This window comes from Gigantopelta aegis, chromosome 15, assembly GCF_016097555.1.
Source record: "Gigantopelta aegis isolate Gae_Host chromosome 15, Gae_host_genome, whole genome shotgun sequence".
Classification (NCBI taxonomy): Eukaryota; Metazoa; Mollusca; class Gastropoda; order Neomphalida; family Peltospiridae; genus Gigantopelta; species Gigantopelta aegis.
This window is the reverse complement of record NC_054713.1, coordinates 11039107-11059034: the sequence shown is the minus strand read 5'-3', so window position 1 is coordinate 11059034 and position 19928 is coordinate 11039107. Positions and strand designations below refer to the sequence as shown.

At 43.6% G+C, this 19928-nt stretch overlaps 1 protein-coding gene across 2 annotated transcripts; it reads right to left on the bottom strand.

The window, feature by feature from the left end:
* Nucleotides 1–228: 228 nt before the first annotated feature.
* On the bottom strand, nt 229–19470 carry LOC121389955 (cytochrome P450 4F2-like). 2 transcript variants are annotated; one of them, XM_041521626.1, is made up of 12 exons: nt 19072–19470; nt 16239–16475; nt 15710–15857; nt 13587–13765; nt 12297–12421; nt 11172–11234; nt 5631–5754; nt 5041–5170; nt 3857–3980; nt 3228–3506; nt 2425–2490; nt 229–603 (listed from the first exon to the last, which is right to left on the bottom strand). In XM_041521626.1, exons 2-12 carry the CDS (start codon nt 16455–16457, stop codon nt 495–497), a joined length of 1566 nt encoding a protein of 521 aa, XP_041377560.1. In that variant the 5' UTR covers nt 16458–16475; nt 19072–19470; the 3' UTR covers nt 229–494. The 2 variants fall into 2 exon arrangements, with proteins under 2 accessions (XP_041377560.1, XP_041377561.1); XM_041521627.1 differs by lacking the exon at nt 19072–19470 and having other exon boundaries at nt 16239–16568.
* Between the last annotated feature and the right edge of the window lie 458 nt (nt 19471–19928).

Below are 19928 nucleotides of genomic sequence, written 5' to 3'. Positions count from 1 at the left end.
GTTATATGCTTCATCATAAAATGTTTAAAGCTAGATTTCCTGAAATGCAATTTCCTGCATTCTACAAGTAAGATGCATTTCTGCATTAAGAAAAATGAAGCGGGTTTCCTCAGATGACTACGAGTCATAATTACCATGTTTGACATCCAATAGCCGATGATTAATTAATCAAGTTGCTCTACTGGTGTCGTTAAATAAAACAAACAAACAAAAAATCTACAAGTAAAATTCACCTCTGCCTTTAGATTTACTACCAATAATATTTTTGATAAAGAAATATTTAGGGGAGGGAGACTGCAGTCCCCCTGCTCTGCCGTGTCTGCACTACACATTAAACCAAATGACCACTTCGGTAACCACTTCGAGAATAGTTCACAAACGTTTAGTGAAAAACGGCTGGTTGAACACGGGCCACATGTAGGCCAGAAGTGTTCTGAGGACATCACAATTATTTCATCATGATCTTTGTACCATGATCTGTATATTGTCGGTGATCAGTGTCTGTGTCTGGGAGTGGCCTTCACCCACAGACCGGTCTGAGCCTTCATGATGCCCATGGCTGATCGTTTAACTTCATGGGTAGGGTCAACTTCCAGATGATATCTAGAAAAGAGAATTCATTTGTTAATTCTGGTAGTGACTACATGTACCCCCAAAATGGCAACCATGGGTAATGTATTGTTAAATATATAACATAAAAAAAGAATCATCTTATATATTTAAGCATAGCCTTACCCCCAGGATTGTTGTTTGGGGGCACCTGTGGTAGTGACCTGATCATTTGGTGAACACCGAGTCAGCAGTACATACAAAATAACTAATGAATACGTCATCCGAAGCTGTTTTCCTGTCTGTGGGATGGTGCATATATAAAAGATCCCTTGCTGCTAATCAAAAAGAGTAGCCCATGAAGTGGCGACAGCAGGTTTCCTCTCTCAATATCTGTGTGGTCCTTAACCATATTTCCTTCCTTCCGAAGCTAGGGGTTTTTGGGGTGTTTTTTTTGGTCTGTTCCAATTTAGTTTGATCTTCAAAAAAATATTAAAATGAGATAGTGTTTTGGAAAAAACAAAAACCAGTCCTGATTCCTGCTCCCCTCTACACCCTCCTGGAAAGATTTAGAAGAGTGGCAAATTGATCACCTTTTAATGAATTTTATTTGAATCTTCATGTTATTGATTGCATACACATTGTACATGTATCACGATTTCCTGAGAGTGATATACAGGTTGTCTTGGTTTTGCTCATGCTGAAAACTATTATATTTGTATGTACAATTTGTTAAAATATTGGTCAAGATATACTGATGGAAAGAAATAATTAAAAGAACTCAGGAATGGCGGAGACTGTACGCATGTAAAATTCTCATCCATATTGTCAGGAAATTAACTGTGTTACTGACATTCACTACGACATACATGTTTGAATGGTGTACTGTCTCGTACTAAAAGGTGTTTTTTTTAGCGACACCATTAGTAAAGTTTGTTTTATTTAATGACGCCACTAGAACACATTGATTTTTTATCTTATCATCGGCTATTGGACGTCAAACATGGTCATTCTGACACTGTTTTTTTTTAGAGGAAACTCGCTGTCGCCACTACATGGGCTACTCTTTCCGATTAGCAGCAAGGGATCGTTTATTTGCACTTACTACAGGCAGGATAGCACAAACCATGGCCTTTGTTGAACCAGTTATGGATCACTAGTCGGTGCAAGTGGTTTACACCTACCCATTGAGCCTTGCGGAGCACTCACTTAGGGTTTGGAGTCTGTATCTGGATTAAAAATTCCATGCCTCGACTGGGATCCAAACCCAGTACCTACCAGCCTGTAGACCGATGGCCTAACCATGACGCCACCGAGGCTGGTCCGACACCATTTAGAGCACATTGGATGTCAAACATTTGATAATTTTGACTTGGTCTTAGAGAGGAAACCCTCTTCATGTTTCCATTAGTAGCAAGGGATATTTTATATGCACCATCTCACAGACAGGATAACACATAACATGGCCTTTGATATATCAGTCGTGGTGCACTGGCTGGAATGAGTAATAGCCCAATGGGCCCACCGACGGGGATCGATCCCAGACCGACCGCGCATCTAGCGAGCGCTTTACCACTGAGCTACATCCCGTCCCTATATTCCACGAAGTAAAAACATATTTTTCAATTGTTTTATCAATTAACCTGTGTATTTTATTAATGCTTTGTAATTCGTGTAGGTTGTGTGTAAATATGTATGATAAAACAACTGAGGAAATATAAATTTCAGTTCAAATTTTGACCGAACTTCAAACAAATATTAACTTACGGTAACCATGCTTAAATTAAATAAAATATGTGAATACATCACAAAATATTTCCAACATACATAATAGGAAAAAACAGAAGAGGATTACAGTCACAAAATAACAGTTACCGTTTCAGAACTCGTGCGACCACCACTTTATCCTCATTCATTGCAAAATGCTGACCAATACAATTCCTGTAAGTAAACACATAATGTGAATCAGGTTTTTAATTCATTTGGTTTCCTACATTCCATCTATTCACCATGCAACAAAGTTTGAAAGCACTATTTTTATGCTGGCAGACAGTGGCCCTTCTATCCATACCGGTATATAACAAAATACAGACATTAATAAACACTGATCTAAATCTTGAATAATTACAATCTCCAGGGCTGCATCTCGCTTAAAATAGTTTTAAAAAAAAATAAAAAATAAAAATAAATAAACAAGCAATACCTGTCCAGTTTTTCATGGTTAGTTGATTAGTGGTTATTGAGAGAAAGGAGGTAGTGGCTTTATACCTACCCATTGAACCCTTAATAACTTGCTCTGGGTTGAAGCCGGTACCGGGCTGCGAACCCTGTACCCACCAGCCTGTAGTCCGGTGGCTTAACCACTGTGCCACCGAGGCTGGTACCTGTCCCCTACCAGGCCCCCAAGTTCAAGGACCATAACTGTCAAACATGGATAAATTCCATACCGGTATTTGACAGAGTTATGACTCCTTAATCAATTCCTGCCAGAAATAATCCAATGGGCAGGGATTTATGGTAGAATGAAAAGTTAATATTTTGGTTTAAATATGGGGCAACATACCACCTCCCCAATCCCCCCTCCCCACCATACCTACGAGCTAAAACTGACACTTTTAAAGGTACACACTTCAGTACATATGTGGTTGACTAAGCACATCTCTGCAACTCCAACTTACCTAGGTCCGGCAACAAATGGCAGAAAGGCATACTGGTCCATCTTGGAAATATTGTCTGGTAAAAACCGGTCCGGGTCAAAGACCTCTGGCTCGGACCAGACATGTGGGTTGTTATGAAGACCATATACGCTGATGATGATGACGGTGCCCACTGGAAACGAAACCCCGTCAAAGACCACCTCTCGGGCCAGTCTGCGAGACAAGAACGGAACTGGGGAGTGGTATCTCAGACTCTCCTTCACACAGAGGGTCAAGTAATTCAGCTCAGACAGGTCCTCCCTGAAGAAAAGACATTTTTTATTTAACGACGCAACTCGACACATTTTATTTACGGTTATATGGCGTCGGACGCTGAAGAGAGAGAAAAACGGTTTGTGTTGAAAAGGAACCAATGAATAGGCTTGTAACACACGCACGCACACGGACACTATCTCCCCCTTGGTGTTAGTTTACAAATATTTTTGTATGTTCTGTGATATATCGAATTCTCTCTCTCTCTCCCTCACAATAAATAATAATGAAATTAACATAAAATCCATTTGAGAAAGACGGAGGCAGAGAGTACACTTTAAACGGTTTATTCTAAATCGTTAAGATGAAGAAGCAGAAAATTGATTGAATATGATTACCAGCGGACTTCCGTATTATCTCCGATAACAGAGTCCAGCTCTTCCTGAATTTGGGTCTGGAATTCCTGGTGTTCCGCCATCGAATACAGCGTCCAGGAAATGGCGCTGGCAGTTGTGTCGTGACCTACAATGTATTGGTTCAAAACGTAACTCGCAAAACAACATTTGTTGAAACATTACGTCATGTTTTAAATTCATTTTTGTGCTTGAGCCTATATCCAATAATAAGTTCAAGTATGTTATCCTGGTCACACAATTCAGCTATAGATCAGGGATGTCGGTGTTTAGAGAAATGTCTGTGTGGTGGTCAGACAGCTCCCTATTGAGCCGTTAAGTCTCATATTCAAGGTCGGACATCCAATAGCCGATGATTATTTAATCAATGTGCTCTAGTGGTGTCCTTAAACAAAACAAACGTTAAACTTTAATTCAAGGTCGGGGCCAATTTCAGCAGACCCGTAGAAACAATCTGGAGTGCAGGGGATAGTAGAGGGGGCAATAATCTTTAAAGGTTGGGGTACATGATCTAATGGCGAATGGGGTGGGGCAGAAGCCACATTTATAACTTTATGGAGTTAGAAAAAATACCCCCGTAGTTGTCGTCGTCAAGAAGAGGGAGGCACACTTCCTGAGCCTGATCAGTATGCGAACCCAGTACTAGGGCCTCCACGAGTCCAATATATTGGACTCGAGTACTCGAGGGTCAAACTCGACCCGGACCCGAGTATCTGATGCTTAGATTGATGATAATGAGATTAAGGAATAAAGTAAAACAGCATTATGCATCTAATTCCAACGCTGAACATGGATATCAAATCATGCTATTGTATTGCATTTAGAAACCGGTTGATATGTTCAGTGTTGTGAAGGGCGGACGGCCAGTTTAAAAAGAGAAACTAGCGCATGATCATAATTATTGTGTAACTTATATGCTGAAATTATTGTCCTACATTGTCCATTGTATTATAGTTGATCATTGTATTCCACCTTGTACGGGTACTCGAGTCCTGTGAACGGACTCAAGTCTTGCTAGACTCGACCCTTGCCCGAGTACTCGCGTACTCGTGGAGACCCTACCCAGTACCTAACAGCCTCAGTTCCGATGACTTTATCACTACAGAACCGCATGGACAATATGTAGGGTCTATGATGTATGTTACTTTACAGGAGCCTGGTTTGTGTACCTTCGAAAAGGAAAGTGTCCACTTCGTTTCTGATTTCCAGTTTGGTCAGTCCAACTCCGTTTTCATCTTTAGCGGTCAGTAGTATGTCGAGAAAATCAAGGTGCTGCTTCTGTGACAATCCACCCGTTTCCTGTCCATTGAATAAAAACAAAAAATATTTAATAATAAAATAAACACGCATTCGTATCTCCTGAGTTCAAAAGTCATTAACTGTCAACAATGGGTAAGTCGCTATTAAAGTCAAATTTCGATCCGTGTCAATACATGATAAAGTTGTACACAAAATGTCAGCTCAGTATCATGAGGAATTGCGGAGGAGGGGGGGGGGGGGGGGGGGGGGGGGGGGGTCATTCCCGAAAACTATATAAGACAGACGGACAGAAGGATCGAGACAGTAGGTGACTAAGAAGAAAGAAAACAATATATAGCCGTTTCTGTCCATGAAATATACGAGAATATTTCTAATATTTTGATGAAACGTTATAGCTAGTGCACTATGCCAAATCACATTCAAATCAGTCCAGTAAAATAATAGAAAGAAATAGTCGGTCAAAGAACGGCAAAGGCAAAACAAACTAATGTAAACATACCAGTGTTTTCCTACGTGTTTCTATGATGTTTTCGGCAATCCCGTGCACATACTTGCAGTTCTGTAAGAATTTCTTCGCGTGAGACGAGCGATAGAAAATGAAGTTTGGATTTAATATAGGGTTCCTGCAAGAAGCAAAGTCGATATTAAAATAACAGTTGAAACTTAAATCACCTAACATAATAAAAGTAGATTATATTTAAGTTAAATGAACCATATTTTGAAGACTAGTACAGCCAAGCATTCTGGGAGTACTGCTAAAGCAATACATGTCCCCTATCGGGCCCAAAACATTTCAAGTTCAAAGGCCATAACTGCTAGATAAAGTGTAAATCGCCATGAAAATCAAACTTGATTTGTAAAAGTACCTGATAAATATATATACAAAATTTCATCTCAATATCTAGAAACATTGCAAAAAAAAAAATTTTTTTACATATCTCCTAAATTCAAGGGCCACATATCTCTATAAAAATAAGTAAATCATGAAAGTCAAACTTGACGATAACAGTACATGATAAAGCTATACACCTAACTTCAGTTCAATATCTTGAGGCATTGGAAAGGGGGGGGGGGGGGGGGGGGGGGTGCGAAAATAAAATTTCGTGATTAATTCCATGATCCGCTATCAGGTGCTCGTACTTCATCGCACCGCCACTCCCCTAGGAGATCCGTAACAGGAAGTTCCATCCCTCGTGCATAATCTAATTAAAATTAGCTCCACTGGTTAATTACTATTACCTGTGGATCTAGCATCACCCCATTGGAGCTCATTCGGGTGAATTACGAAGTATGCCGGAAACTAATTCCAATATAAAAGTTTATATAAAATTCGTTTCAAGACGAAAAAACCCAAACTGTGATGGTATATCCATAAAATCTGTTTATACCAGTATACAATCCAGAGTTTATTACTGCACTTTTCCGAAAGTTTTTTAATGTTGAAATAGACCAACAACTTCGCCTATTGCATAAATAGTATCGCCCGATATTGTTAGAATTTGTATGCTCCCAAATAACGCTATAAAAGGCTAAGTTTAATTGGTCGATATTTAAATTGTTGTTTATAAAGAAAGAAAGAAAGAAATGTTTTATTTAACGACGCACTCAACACATTTTATTTACGGTTATATGGCGTCAGACATATGATTAAGGACCACACAGATTTTGAGAGGAAACCCGCTGTCGCCGTTTCATGGGCTACTCTTTCCGATTAGCAGCAAGGGATCTTTTATTTGCGATACCCACAGGCAGGATAGCACAAACCATGGCCTTTGTTGAACCAGTTATGGATCACTGGTCGGTGCAAGTGTTACACCTACCCATTGAGCCTTGCGGAGCACTCACTCAGGGTTTGGAGTCGGTATCTGGATTAAAAATCCCATGCCTCGACTGGGATCCGAACCCAGTACCTTCGAGCCTCTAGACCGATGGCTTAAGCACGACGCCACCGAGGCCGGTTGTTGTTTATAAATGAAATGTCACCTGGACATGGGAGTCCACGCAATGCTGTTAGATCTACTGGTAGACCAGTAGAGCTAATTTTAATCAGATTGCCTCATGCAACGCCCGTAGGAGGACTGCCACTCCCTAGGAGACTGCCACTCCCCATGGATGTCCGTAACAGGATGTTCCATCCCTCGTGCACCGCACGTTGGAGGACTGCCACTCACCCAGGAGATCCGTAACAGGATCTTCCATCCCTCGTGCACCGCCCGTTGGAGGAATGCCACTCCCCTAGGAGATCCGTAACAGGATGTTCCATCCCTCCTGCACCGCCCGTTGGAGGACTGCCACTCCCCTAGGAGATCCGTAACAGGATGTTCCATCCCTCGTGCACCGCCCGTTAGAGGAATGCCACTCCCCTAGGAGATCCGTAACAGGATGTTCCATCCCTCCTGCACCGCCCGTTGGAGGACTGCCACTCCCCTAGGAGATCCGTAACAGGATGTTTCATCGCTCCTGCACCGCCCGTTGGAGGAATGCCACTCCCCTAGGAGATCCGTAACAGGATGTTCCATCCCTCGTGCACCGCCCGTTGGAGGAATGCCACTCCCCTAGGAGATCCGTAACAGGATCTTCCATCCCTCGTGCACCGCCCGTTGGAGGAATGCCACTCCCCTAGGAGATCCGTAACAGGATGTTTCATCGCTCCTGCACCGCCCGTTGGAGGAATGCCACTCCCCTAGGAGATCCGTAACAGGATGTTCCATCCCTCGTGCACCGCCCGTTGGAGGAATGCCACTCCCCTAGGAGATCCGTAACAGGATGATCCATCCCTCGTGCACCGCCCGTTGGAGGAATGCCACTCTCCTAGGAGATCCGTAACAGGATGATCCATCCCTCGTGCACCGCCCGTTGGAGGAATGCCACTCTCCTAGGAGATCCGTAACAGGATGTTTCATCGCTAGTGCACCGCCCCTTGGAGGAATGCCACTGCCATGACTAGCTTCGAAAACCCAGACTTTCACAGGACAGAAGTAATCGGAATGACTGTCAACACAGTGATAATATCAGGGACAAAATCGACACACCAAAACACATTCCATAGTTTGCACGTGCATCACGCATTTGCCCCGTACACGTGCGTGGGATGTCATTCTCGATTTTGACAATTTCCAGGAAGGTCGATTAATCACTGTGAAACATTATTTCTATCAATCTTTTTCATTCTGTTGATCATAAAGTTATTGTTTTGTTTTTAGTCATTTTTATTGTTTGAATTTGCGATTTACTGATAAAACACGTCAACTTTCAAATTTCACTTCTGACCCCAATCGTCCTTCAAGATCTTTGGTTGTCATAAAACATATTGTAAAACTGAACTACCGGTTGTAATGTTTGCCCAATTAATTCACTATTATCATATAACCATTCCCCACAGCTAATATAACTTAGAATTTTGGCAATTGTAAATTCTTACTAGAGTTCCCCTACTTTTTTTGAAGAGTTTACAATTCACATAACCGAACAATCGGTTACCTAAATAAAACTCACGTGAACCGATTTGTGGTTATAGGGCCACATAGGTGTGCGAGTAGAAACCCGCTGTCGCCACTTCATAGGCTACTCTTTTCAATTAGCAGTAAGGGAGCAGGGGTTGGGGACAGTGGAAATGTCATGGCAGATACCAAATAGTGGTAGTCTTAACACTGGCTAAGCTAGATACGGGCTAAGCTAGATACGGGCTAAGCTAGATACGGGCTAAGCTAGATACGGGCTAAGCTAGATACGGGCAAATCCTGCCCCTCCCAATCACACTTTCTCCCACCACATTTTATATTTTCCTGTCACCCCATAACACGATTCACAGACAGTTTGTTTTGTTTAACGACACCACTAGAGAACATTGATTTATTCATCATCGGCTACTGGATGTCGAACACATGGTCATTTTGACAGTCATAGAGAGGAAACCCGCTATATTTATTTCATTAGTAGCAAGGGATCTTTTATATGCACCATCCCACAGTCAGGATAGCACATACCACGGCGTTTCATATACCAGTCGTGGTGCACTGGCTGAGACGAGAAATAGCTCAGTGGGCCCACCGACGGGGGGTCGATCCTAGACCAACCGCGCATCAAGCGAGCGCTTTACCACTAGGCTACTTCCCGCCCCTCACCGACAATGTTTGATCCCACCCCACCCCTCCAGCCCAACATAAAACCCTAACTAAACCAATGGGTTTCAAAAGTGTGTCGATGTATGTTGGACAAACATTATTTTCCTTTAAAACTAATCTTGTATATTCCGCGTGGGTAGTTTGTATTAAGTTTGGTCACGACCACATGGAGTGAAGTCAGGGTCACAAGCGCGGTCAGAGCATGACATCTTACTCGATTTATTCGTCTAAGCCAGCATGACCACAGACACAATAACATTTACGTACACGAGATCAGTTTACGTACAATATGCAAAGAAGAAGAAGAAATGTTTTATTTAACGACGCACTCAGCACAGTTTATTTACGGTTATATGGCATCAGACATATGGTTAAGGACCACACAAATATTGAGAGGAAACCTTTTGTCGCCACTTCATGGGCTACTCTTATTGATTAGCAGCAAGGGATTTTTTATATGCACCATCCCGCAGACACAATAGCACACACCACGGCGTTTGATATACCAGTCGTGGTACACTGGCTGGAACGAGAAATAGCCCACTAGGCCCACCGAAGGGGATCGATCCCAAACCGACCGCGCATCAAGCGAGCGTTTTACCACTGGACAACGTTCCGTCCCTTTGGTGTTTATAACCCGAGTGATCACCAGTGAGAAATACTGGCCACGGCGGTGTCCTAATTACGCAACGGATGGTAGGTACAGGGTTCGCAACCCGGTACCGACTCCCATTCAGAGCGAGTTTTAACGACTCAATGGGTAGGTGTACGACCACTACAACGACTTCTCGCTCACTAACCACTAAACAACTATCCTGATCAAACAGTCAGCATGGCTGAGGTGTGTGCCCATGGCAGCGTGTTTGAAAAAAACATAGAACTGAGTGAATGAAATTGGGAATTGGGAAATTGTTTAACGTGCACATTCAGAGCAAGCAGTTGTAGCGCACGCCTGTCCTGGGCACAGGCACTGGCCTCAGCCGGTTCCTCCGTCCAGAACAGGAAAGGATTGGGGTGGGTGAAGGAGGGACCGCCTGCACTGGCAGGTGGAGTGAATGAAAAATGAGAAGAGGTCTATATAGACCCTTCCCATAAAAATGGGGGCCATGATCCGTGTCATCATTGTGGAGTAAGGGGGAGAGGCAGGGGGAGAGGCAGGCGGCGGGGAGAACCTCCGAATCAACAACAGCAAGAGAGTTGTAGCTTGTCTTTCAAAGGCAACAATCAAATGACGGAAAATATTCGTGTCTCCATGTTCGTGGTTAAGCTATACTTTCAATAATAGGCCTACGTTTGTGTTCAACGAGGGCAAGCAATACCGAACGAAAATTTGACTGGTTTACATCTTTTCCTATCCTGTCGCATATATTTAACGTCTGGTTAGGTTATTGCAAAGAACCAGTCATGCGAGCGACCACCATCGCTCGACTTTCTGAACATGTTTCAGAATTTCAGCGTTTAAAAATAGTAATAATGAAATAGGTCGTCTAACATATGGCACTTGGATTTGCGAATTAATACCCCCCCCCCCCCCCCCCCCCCACCCACCCCCCCCCCCCCCCCCCCCCCCACCCCCCCCCCACCCCCCCCCCCCCCCACCCCCCCCCCCCCCCCCCCCCCCCCCCCCCCCACCCCACACACACCAAGTTGCTGACATCTTCCGACTCGGGGCAATGAAAATACGTTGGATTTTTAATCGAATACTTAACCCTTACACTACCACTACTAAACTTAGCACTTATTGCTGCTGAAATGGTCTCCTGGGGGCCTGAGTACAAGAAATACCATACCTTTATTACCACCACCCGTTTTGGACACATCCGCTAGGAAATGTCTAAGACAGGCGTGCTTGAACGTTCAGTGGATGTAAGCACGCATGAAATGGTTGACTGATTGACTGACTGACTGAAACTCACAGTATCCTTAAAGTAGATATTGCTAGCATCTCTTTTACTGCTTGAAGATATGGATGTGCGTCACTAAAAAAAAAAATCGTAATAAATAATAATAGTTAATAACAACAGCAGCAGCAACAACAAAAATGTGAGAAGAAGAAGAAAGAATGTACATTAATGTAACCAGATTGTAAACAAATGAAAGAGATTTTTAACTGGCTTTTTTTTTTTGTATTAATTAAAAGGACAGAAATAATTAAATTATAAGCTCCTAACAGAGAGAGAGAGAGAGAGAGAGAGAGAGAGAGAGAGAGAGAGAGAGAGAGAGAGAGAGAGAGAGAGAGAGAGAGAGAGAGAGAGAGAGAGAGAGAGAGAGAGAGAGAGAGAGAGAGAGAGAGAGAGAGAGAGCGAGAGAGAGAGAGACATTCGTGTTCGTTAGATACCATTTATCTCACAACTATATCTAACTGTATGTATCTAACGAGCGAAAGCGAGTTTGATACGTTTTGAAACAGTGGACCCAGTACACAACGACTGGCACATCAAAGGCCGTGGTATGTGTAATCCTTTCTATGGGATGGTGCATATAAAAGATCCCTTGCTGCTAATCGAAAAAAGAAGAAGAAGGAAGTGTTTTATTTAACGACGCACTCAACACATTTTATTTACGGTTATATGGCATCAGACATATGGTTAAGGACCACAAAGATATTGAGAGAGAAAACCCGCTGTGGGCACTTTATGGACTACTCTTTTCGATTAGCAGCAAGGGATCTTTTATATGCACCATCCCACAGACAGGGTAGTACATACCACGGCATTTGATATACCAGTCGTGGTGCACTGGCCGGAACGAGAAATAACCTAATATACCCATGGACGGTTCTGCACATAAAATGGACATTTATCAGAAGCTTTAAAATTTAGGCAAGGTGATCCGTTATCCCCATCAATACAAAAAAACAACAACAACAACAACAACAAAAAACCAGAAAGGAAAACGTGTCTATGTTGGTTTAAAGGTGCATTTTTGGCGTAGCTAGAGAATATCCAATATTACCCTGTCCTAGCTCTTTTCGTACTCCCACCCACCCCAACCCCCACCCAGTTGTTTTAGCCTAGGTAAGATCCTGCGAAACAACTCACCCACAGTTTTGTACGTCGCTGTCGTAGGACATCGCACACCTAAGAATGATGTCCAGGGTACAGTGAGTGATCAGGTTGTAGATGTCGAAACTCTCCCCAGACTCGGCGAATATGTCGATCTTCTCCTTTCAAAGAAACAAAACAAAATTTTGTATGTGTAACAACAGTACCAGAACACACTGGTTAAAGGGACAGATCCTAGTTTCAACCCGTGAAAATTAACACTTAAGTTAATCTACAAACCTGTAACACAGTTGGATAAAGTTACAACTGAGTGAAACCCTAGTTTCAACCCGTGAAAATTAACACTTAAGTTAATCTACAAACCTGTAACACATTTGGATAATGTTACAATTGAGTGAAACATGAGTGTGTCTTTGAAATAGTGAAATACCATCTAAAAATAGACCAAAACTCGACTCCATAACTGTTACTTCTCAGACACACGTGCGTTTTTTTTTTTAATATGAGAAATGTATTTTGTGATATTAAAAATACCAGGATGACCAAAACACTTCGAATGTGCGGAAATGGATAATCTAAACCGTGTAATCTAAGAAAAGTATTATTATCAAAAAACAGCCCTAAAGGTAAAAAATATGGCTTAGTGTTTAAAAACTAGGGTATGTCCCTTTAATTAATCATCGGCTGTTGGATCTAAAACCTTAAATTTCATGACTCTGACATGATTCTGGCTTCAGAGGAAACCAACTTTTCGACAAAGAGGGGGAAAAAACCTAACTGATCCTCCGAGAGGGTTCGATCCTACAACCAAACACCTCAGGCAAGTGTCCTACCGACGTAGCTACATTCTGCCACCTCCCCCCCCCCCTCCTCCACCACATTAAAATATGAAAACGAAGAAGAAAGGTCCGTTTGACAAACATTTTAAACACATTGGGCCTAGTGTTATTAAAGTTAAAAGTTTGTTTTGTTTATGCCACTACTAGTGCACACTGATTTACTATTGGATATAATTTTGATATACAATGATTCGTAGAGAGGAAACCCGTTATATTTTCCATTAGTAGCAAGGGATCTTTTATATGTATTTTCACACAGACAGGACAACACATACCACGGTCTTTGATACACCATAGCGGTGCACTGGCTAGAACGAGAAATAGCCCAATTGGCCCAGCAACGGGGATCGATCCCAGACCGACAACCGACCGCGCATCAAGCGAGTGCCGTACCACTGAGCTACGTACCGCTACTCCCTCAATCTTTAATAACTTACGGCCCATGCAGTCACTAATCTACACGGGAAAGACGATGTTGAAATCTTACCAGCAGTTTGTCGCAGCACTGGTTGTAGATGGCGACGTATGGTTTGAGAATGTCGAAGTGGAAAGCTGGGGTCAGCAGTCTTCTTGACCTGGCCCACCTCGCCCCGTCGGCTATCAACAGCCCCTCCCCCAGCCAGGGCCGGAGATGTTTATATCCACCAGAATGCTTGTTCTTCGGTTCTGAGAAAGATGGTGTATATTATATAGTTAACAAAACAAAGAATTCAAACAAGAATAAGCTTAGGTGGATTTCCCACAGACAGGAAAGCACATACCACGGCCTTTGACCAGTTGTAGTGGACTGGTTGGAACGAGAAAACAAATTGTTGAATGGATCCATCGAGATCGTTCGATCCTGCGACGCAAGCATCTCAGGCGAGAGCTTAAGTTAACTGAGATAAATCCCCACTCCCATTAGTAGAACGGGATCTTTTTAATTATATGCACTATCCCACAGACTGGATAGAACATAGCACGGCCTCTGATATACCAGTCGTGGTGCACTGGCTGGAACGAGAAATAGCCTAACTGTGCCCACCGACGGGGATCGATCCTAGACTGACCGCGCATCAGGCGAGCCCTTTACTACAGGGCCACGTCCAGCCCCTAACCAGCAATGAAGTCTTCTAGACAAAGTTGGCTCGGTGTTCTTTCGTCTGTTTCTTAGATTTCCTGTATGGGTGTTATGACCAGCGTAAAATAATACAACTAGTTGGATATAGTAATGTTAGATTCAGACTGCCAACTCACTGGCACGTAAAACTGTTGCCCGACGGTTGCGTTGTAATTTCCCCAACTGCCAACTTACAAGCGGGTGCGCTCAGATTAACAACTAATCGTAGCCGTAGGAGTTGTATACGATGATAATCGGGTTGTAAGAGCGCTCAGACTAGAAACTAGAGAATCGTAGAAGTCGTGAGAGCAGATAGTTGGCCAGATTTGTCGTGGCAGTTGGTAGTCTAAATCTAGCATAACAATTTTGGTTATTTCCAGTTGCTGAGTGCTTCTGATCTTCATAGTGTTTTGTGATAACCCAAACTTCATTTTATTTCCCAGTGTCATTTTTTGTTAGCAAAAATATATGAAGGTAAAATCCACTTTAGGTCGACTAAAAGCAAATTAATTATTGAAAAATATCCGCCAAATTCAAACTGCAAATCAACAAACTAAGGACATTCCATTTATAAGTTAGATGTAAACCGTGGGTCGGGCATGGTGGCCTTACACTGGACAAAAGTACGACCGCCGATTATATAAGCAGATCTCATTTGTCGAGGCTATTACACGACCGCTGTGTATAAAGCCACTTCTATGCTAAGTGATAAAGATGGCGACTGCCACTGCCGTTGTATTTATGAAACACATCTTCGTATGCAATATTTGGCTTAATGTGTGTACTGTAGGTAACTGGACCTGAGCAAAAAAAGAAAAGAAAAAAGAAAAAGAAAAAGAAAAAAAAGCGCCTTCCGAAGCGCGACAAGTGATAAGGAAGGGAAGGAAGGAATGTTTTTATTTAACGACGGACTCAACACATTTTATTTACGGTTATATGGCGTCAGACATATAATTAAGGACCACACAGATATTGAGAGATGAAATCCGCTGTCGCCACTTCATGGGCTGCTCTTTTCGATTAGCAGCAAGGGATCTTTTATATGCACCATCCCACAGACAGTGTAGTACATACAACAGCCTTTAATATACCAGTCGTGGTGCACTGGATGGAACGAGAAAAAGCCCAATGAGTCCACCGACGGGAATCGATCCCAGACCGACTGCGCATCGAGCGAGCGCTTTACCACTGGGCTATGTCTCGCCCCCCGACAAGTGATAAGTATCAAGAAGGCGGTCAAACCTCATTAGCCAAGATGTTTTGCACGGCCTCCGTGTATATAGATACTTCTATGTTAAGTGTCAAAGATAGCAGTTTCCATTGCTGTTGTATTTATTGAATTCATCTTCGTACGCAATATTTAGCTCCATATGTGTACTATAGTGCACTGGACCTGAGGGCAAAAAGAGACTTGCAAAGTGCGGTATCAATTAAATAAGACTTTATGCAGTGCAAATCAAAAGCGAAGAAGCAGTCGGAACGATCGAAATCTGAACAAAAATAGATCTCACCTAGACTCTTTAGAATGACCTTCATTGTTTCTGGATGATGGACCTTCAGCATGGGGATCATGGGTCCGAACCACATGACGTAGCACTTTGGAAATTGCTTTACCATCCTAATTTCGTAGTCGAGTCGTCCTTCGGGGTCTTTTGGCACCTAAAACGAAATAAGTTACAGAAAAAATGTCACGAAAGAGGAGGAAGAAGAAAAAATATGCAAATCGTGTAAAGTTAAAGATTGTTTGTTTTTAAACATCATCCACTGAGCACATTGATTAATTAATCATAGTCTTAGAGGATACACGCTATATTTTCATAATTAGTAGCAATGGATCTTTTATATGCATTTTAACACAGGCATGACAGCCTTTGAAATACCAGTCGTGGTTCACTGGTTAGGACGGGGGAAAAAAGTAAAAATCGGGGAATGGTTCCACTGATGTGATTCGATCCTACAACACAAGCACCTCAGACGAGCACTCAACCGACTGAGCTAAACCCCACCCCGCATCACACACACAAGATTGTGAATACTTACCCCAACCATAGACCCACTGATCCAGGAGAAGCCTGGTGCCGTGGGACATGCCTCCAGTCTCTTGTAAAGCCGCCTGACCCCCAGCAGCCTCCGCACGACGTCGACAACCACTGCACAGGCCGCTGCGGCGGAGAGAGCCTTCAGCAGTTTGGGGTACAAGTCCGCTTGGTCAGCGAACAGGTTCGAAACCCACTCGCTTCCAGTCTTCACAGCTAACATTTTGTAGGCTCACAATATCTGCAAAACCAGATATATATGCTATTGTTAACAGCAGGTGGCAGGTGGAAGAGGGCTGAGAACAGGAAGTATAGGGCTGAGGACAGGAAGTATAAGGCAAGTAGAGGGCTAAGCACAGGACGTAGAGGGTTGAGGACAGGAAGTATAGGGCTGAGGACAGGAAGTATAGGGCAAGTAGAGGGCTAAGCATAGGACGTAGAGGGCCGAGGACAGGAAGTAGAGGGCTGAGAACAGGAAGTAGAGGGCTGAGGACAGAAAGAGGGCTGAGGACAGGAAGTAGAGAGCTGTGGACAGGAAGTAGAGGGTTGTGGACAGGAAGTAGAGGGCTGTGGACAGGAAGTAGAGGGCTGTTGACAGAAAGTAGAGGGCTGAGGACAGAAAGAGGGCTGAGGACAGGAAGTAGAGAGCTGTGGACAGGAAGTAGAGGGTTGTGGACAGGAAGTAGAGAGCTGAGGACAGGAAGTAGAGGGTTGTGGACAGGAAGTAGAGAGCTGAGGACAGGAAGTAGAGGGCTGAGGACAGGAAGTAGAGGGCTGAGGACAGGAAGTAGAGGGCTGTGGACAGGAAGTAGAGGGCTGTGGACAGAAAGTAGAGGGCTGAGGACAGGAAGTAGAGGGCTGTGGACAGAAAGTAGAGGGCTGAGGACAGGAAGTAGAGGGCTGTGGACAGGAAGTAGAGGGCTGTGGACAGAAAGTAGAGGGCTGAGGACAGGAAGTAGAGGGCTGTGGACAGGAAGTAGAGGGCTGTGGACAGAAAGTAGAGGGCTGAGGACAGGAAGTAGAGGGCTGAGGACAGGAAGTAGAGGGCTGTGGACAGGAAGTAGAGGGCTGTGGACAGAAAGTAGAGGGCTGAGGACAGGAAGTAGAGGGTTGTGGACAGGAAGTAGAGGGCTGAGGACAGGAAGTAGAGGGCTGAGGACAGGAAGCAGAGGGCTGTGGACAGAAAGTAGAGGGTTGTGGACAGGAAGCAGAGGGCTGAGGACAGGAAGTAGAGGGTTGTGGACAGGAAGTAGAGGGCTGTGGACAGAAAGTAGAGGGCTGAGGACCCAGTACCTACCAGCCTGTAGACCGATGGCCTAACCACGACGCCACCGAGGCCGGTACGCGTGTTCAGAGTCTGCAGTGGGTGAACACAACATGTTTGATGGTGGTTCAGTACATGTGAGTGGCGGAATAACAGCAATTAGACATACTCGCCACTATGCTGTGGACGGACAGTTAACTGCTGAACGCTATAGAGATGAGATATTGGCCCCAATCGTCATTCCTTTCATGCGAGGTGTTCCCGAATATTGGGATGTTAATTCTTCCAAGATAACAATGCAGGACCACATACATGTAGAGGGCACTTTGTCAATGCGTTTAGGACAACAGGACAGCGAAGGAATCAACTAGCCTGCCTCTTCACCAGGATCTGAACCCTAATGAACACGTGTGGTACAAGCTAAGCCAAGGAGTGCATACGACACACCCAGTCCCTCGGGATCTTCCAACCCTCCGCAAAGTGTTAATTTTGGAGTGACAACCCATACCTCAGGCATTTTTAATAAATACTGTTAGGAGCATGATGTCCCGCTGTCATTCTGTGCTAAACTATGATGCCACACTAGGGCCAGTGCTTATAAACCATTTATAATGAATGAAAGAATGAATGAATGAATGAATGAATGAATGAATGAATGAATAAATGAATGAATGTTTAACGACATCCCATCATATAAATACACATCGACTATTGGATGTCACTTGGTAAGAATATGAAAATATTACTTATATAATTATGTAAAACCAGTGTTAAAGAGTCCAGATTCAATCTCTAATGACGTCACACACATATAATTTGTATGGCGCATAATATGGGTGCTTGATTATATCATTTAATTTCAACTTCATTTTCGTGCTTATGTCCAATTAAAGTTCAAGTACGCTTTCCTGGCCACACATCTCAGCTAACTGGGCTGTCAGTCTAGGACAGTGGGTTAGTTGTTAGTGAGAGAGAAGAGGGTGTAGTGGTCGTACACCTACCCATTAAGTCGTTAAAACTCGCTATGGGTGGGAGCAGGTACCAGAATGCGAATTCAGTGCCTACCAGCCTGTAGTCCGATGGCTCGTCACAGCCAGTGCACCACGACTGGTAAATCAAAGGCCGTGGTATGTGCTATCCTGTCTGTGGGATGGTGCATATAAAAGATCCCTTGCTGCTAATCGGAAAGAGTAGCCCATAAAGTGGCGACAGCGGGAACAAAAAAGAAAAAAGAAAAAAAGAAGAAGAAAGTTTAGCGAGCGAACGCAATCACTTACCCTCCTGAAAATGTTCCAGTTACAAAGAAACCATTTCATCACGCAACGCTGTCTATATTTTCACGCAAAGCTGTTTATTTCACGCAAAACACTAACGCAGAGGTAGGACTTTCCTTTGGCACTGTCACGTATAAAGAATATTATAAATACAATACTATACTAATACTATAAGTTAGGGTTAGGGTTAAGGTTAAGGTTAGTGACAGTGTCAAAGGAAAGTCCTTCTGACGCAGAAAGATACATAATTTGAAGCTGGAGTTAGTGACTCTGAACTTAGATCAATCCTTAAATCTTACCTGCAAAACGCGAGTTTCACACGAGTTGTTTTCAGCAGTAACGAACAGAACATACCACCGAACAATAAGACACTCAGGACGGCGTACTACAAAAGAGTGCACGGATTCGACACGGGTCAAAATTATGCAACGCAGGTTTACGCTCCGCTCGAGGTCAAACAACAGGTGGGCTCAGTCAGGGTTGGAAAGACTACGCTAAGAAAATGTTTCGATTATGACACCCGAACATTTTAAAGTGTGGTTATTTAGGTTTCAGGGAATGAGCTGACATACGCGTACGGGCTCCTATTTTTTTTTAGAAGGGGCGATATGTAGCCCAGTGGTAAAGCGCTTGCTTAATGCGCAGTCGGTTTGGGATTAATCCCTGTCAGTGGTGGGCCCATCGGGCTATTTCTCGCTCCAGCCAGTGCACCACGACTGGTACATCAAAGGATGTGATATGTGTTATCCTGTCTATGGGATGGTGCATATAATGAGATCCCTTGCTGCTAATCGAAAACAGTAGCCCATGAAGTGGCGACAGCGGGTTTCCTTCCTCAATATCTGTGTGGCCTTAACCTAAGTTCTACGCAATATAGCCGAAAATGAAATTTTACGGGTGGTCGGCCTCTACGGGGACGGTCCCTGACCTGGTTGTTTTGTTGATATCGTTGCCATAAGTGTCATATGGTGTTTCTGTGGATGTTGAACTGACGTGCGACGTCACGCTGCGAGGTCCCAGATTCAAGCATTCCTATGATTCGCCATCTGTCATTTTCACCGAGGCGTAGCATGACGAAATTGCATCAAACTAATGGTGTTTTTCTGAATTCTGAAGGCTGCACAGAGTGGCAATGATTTGCAACTGAATGTCTGGC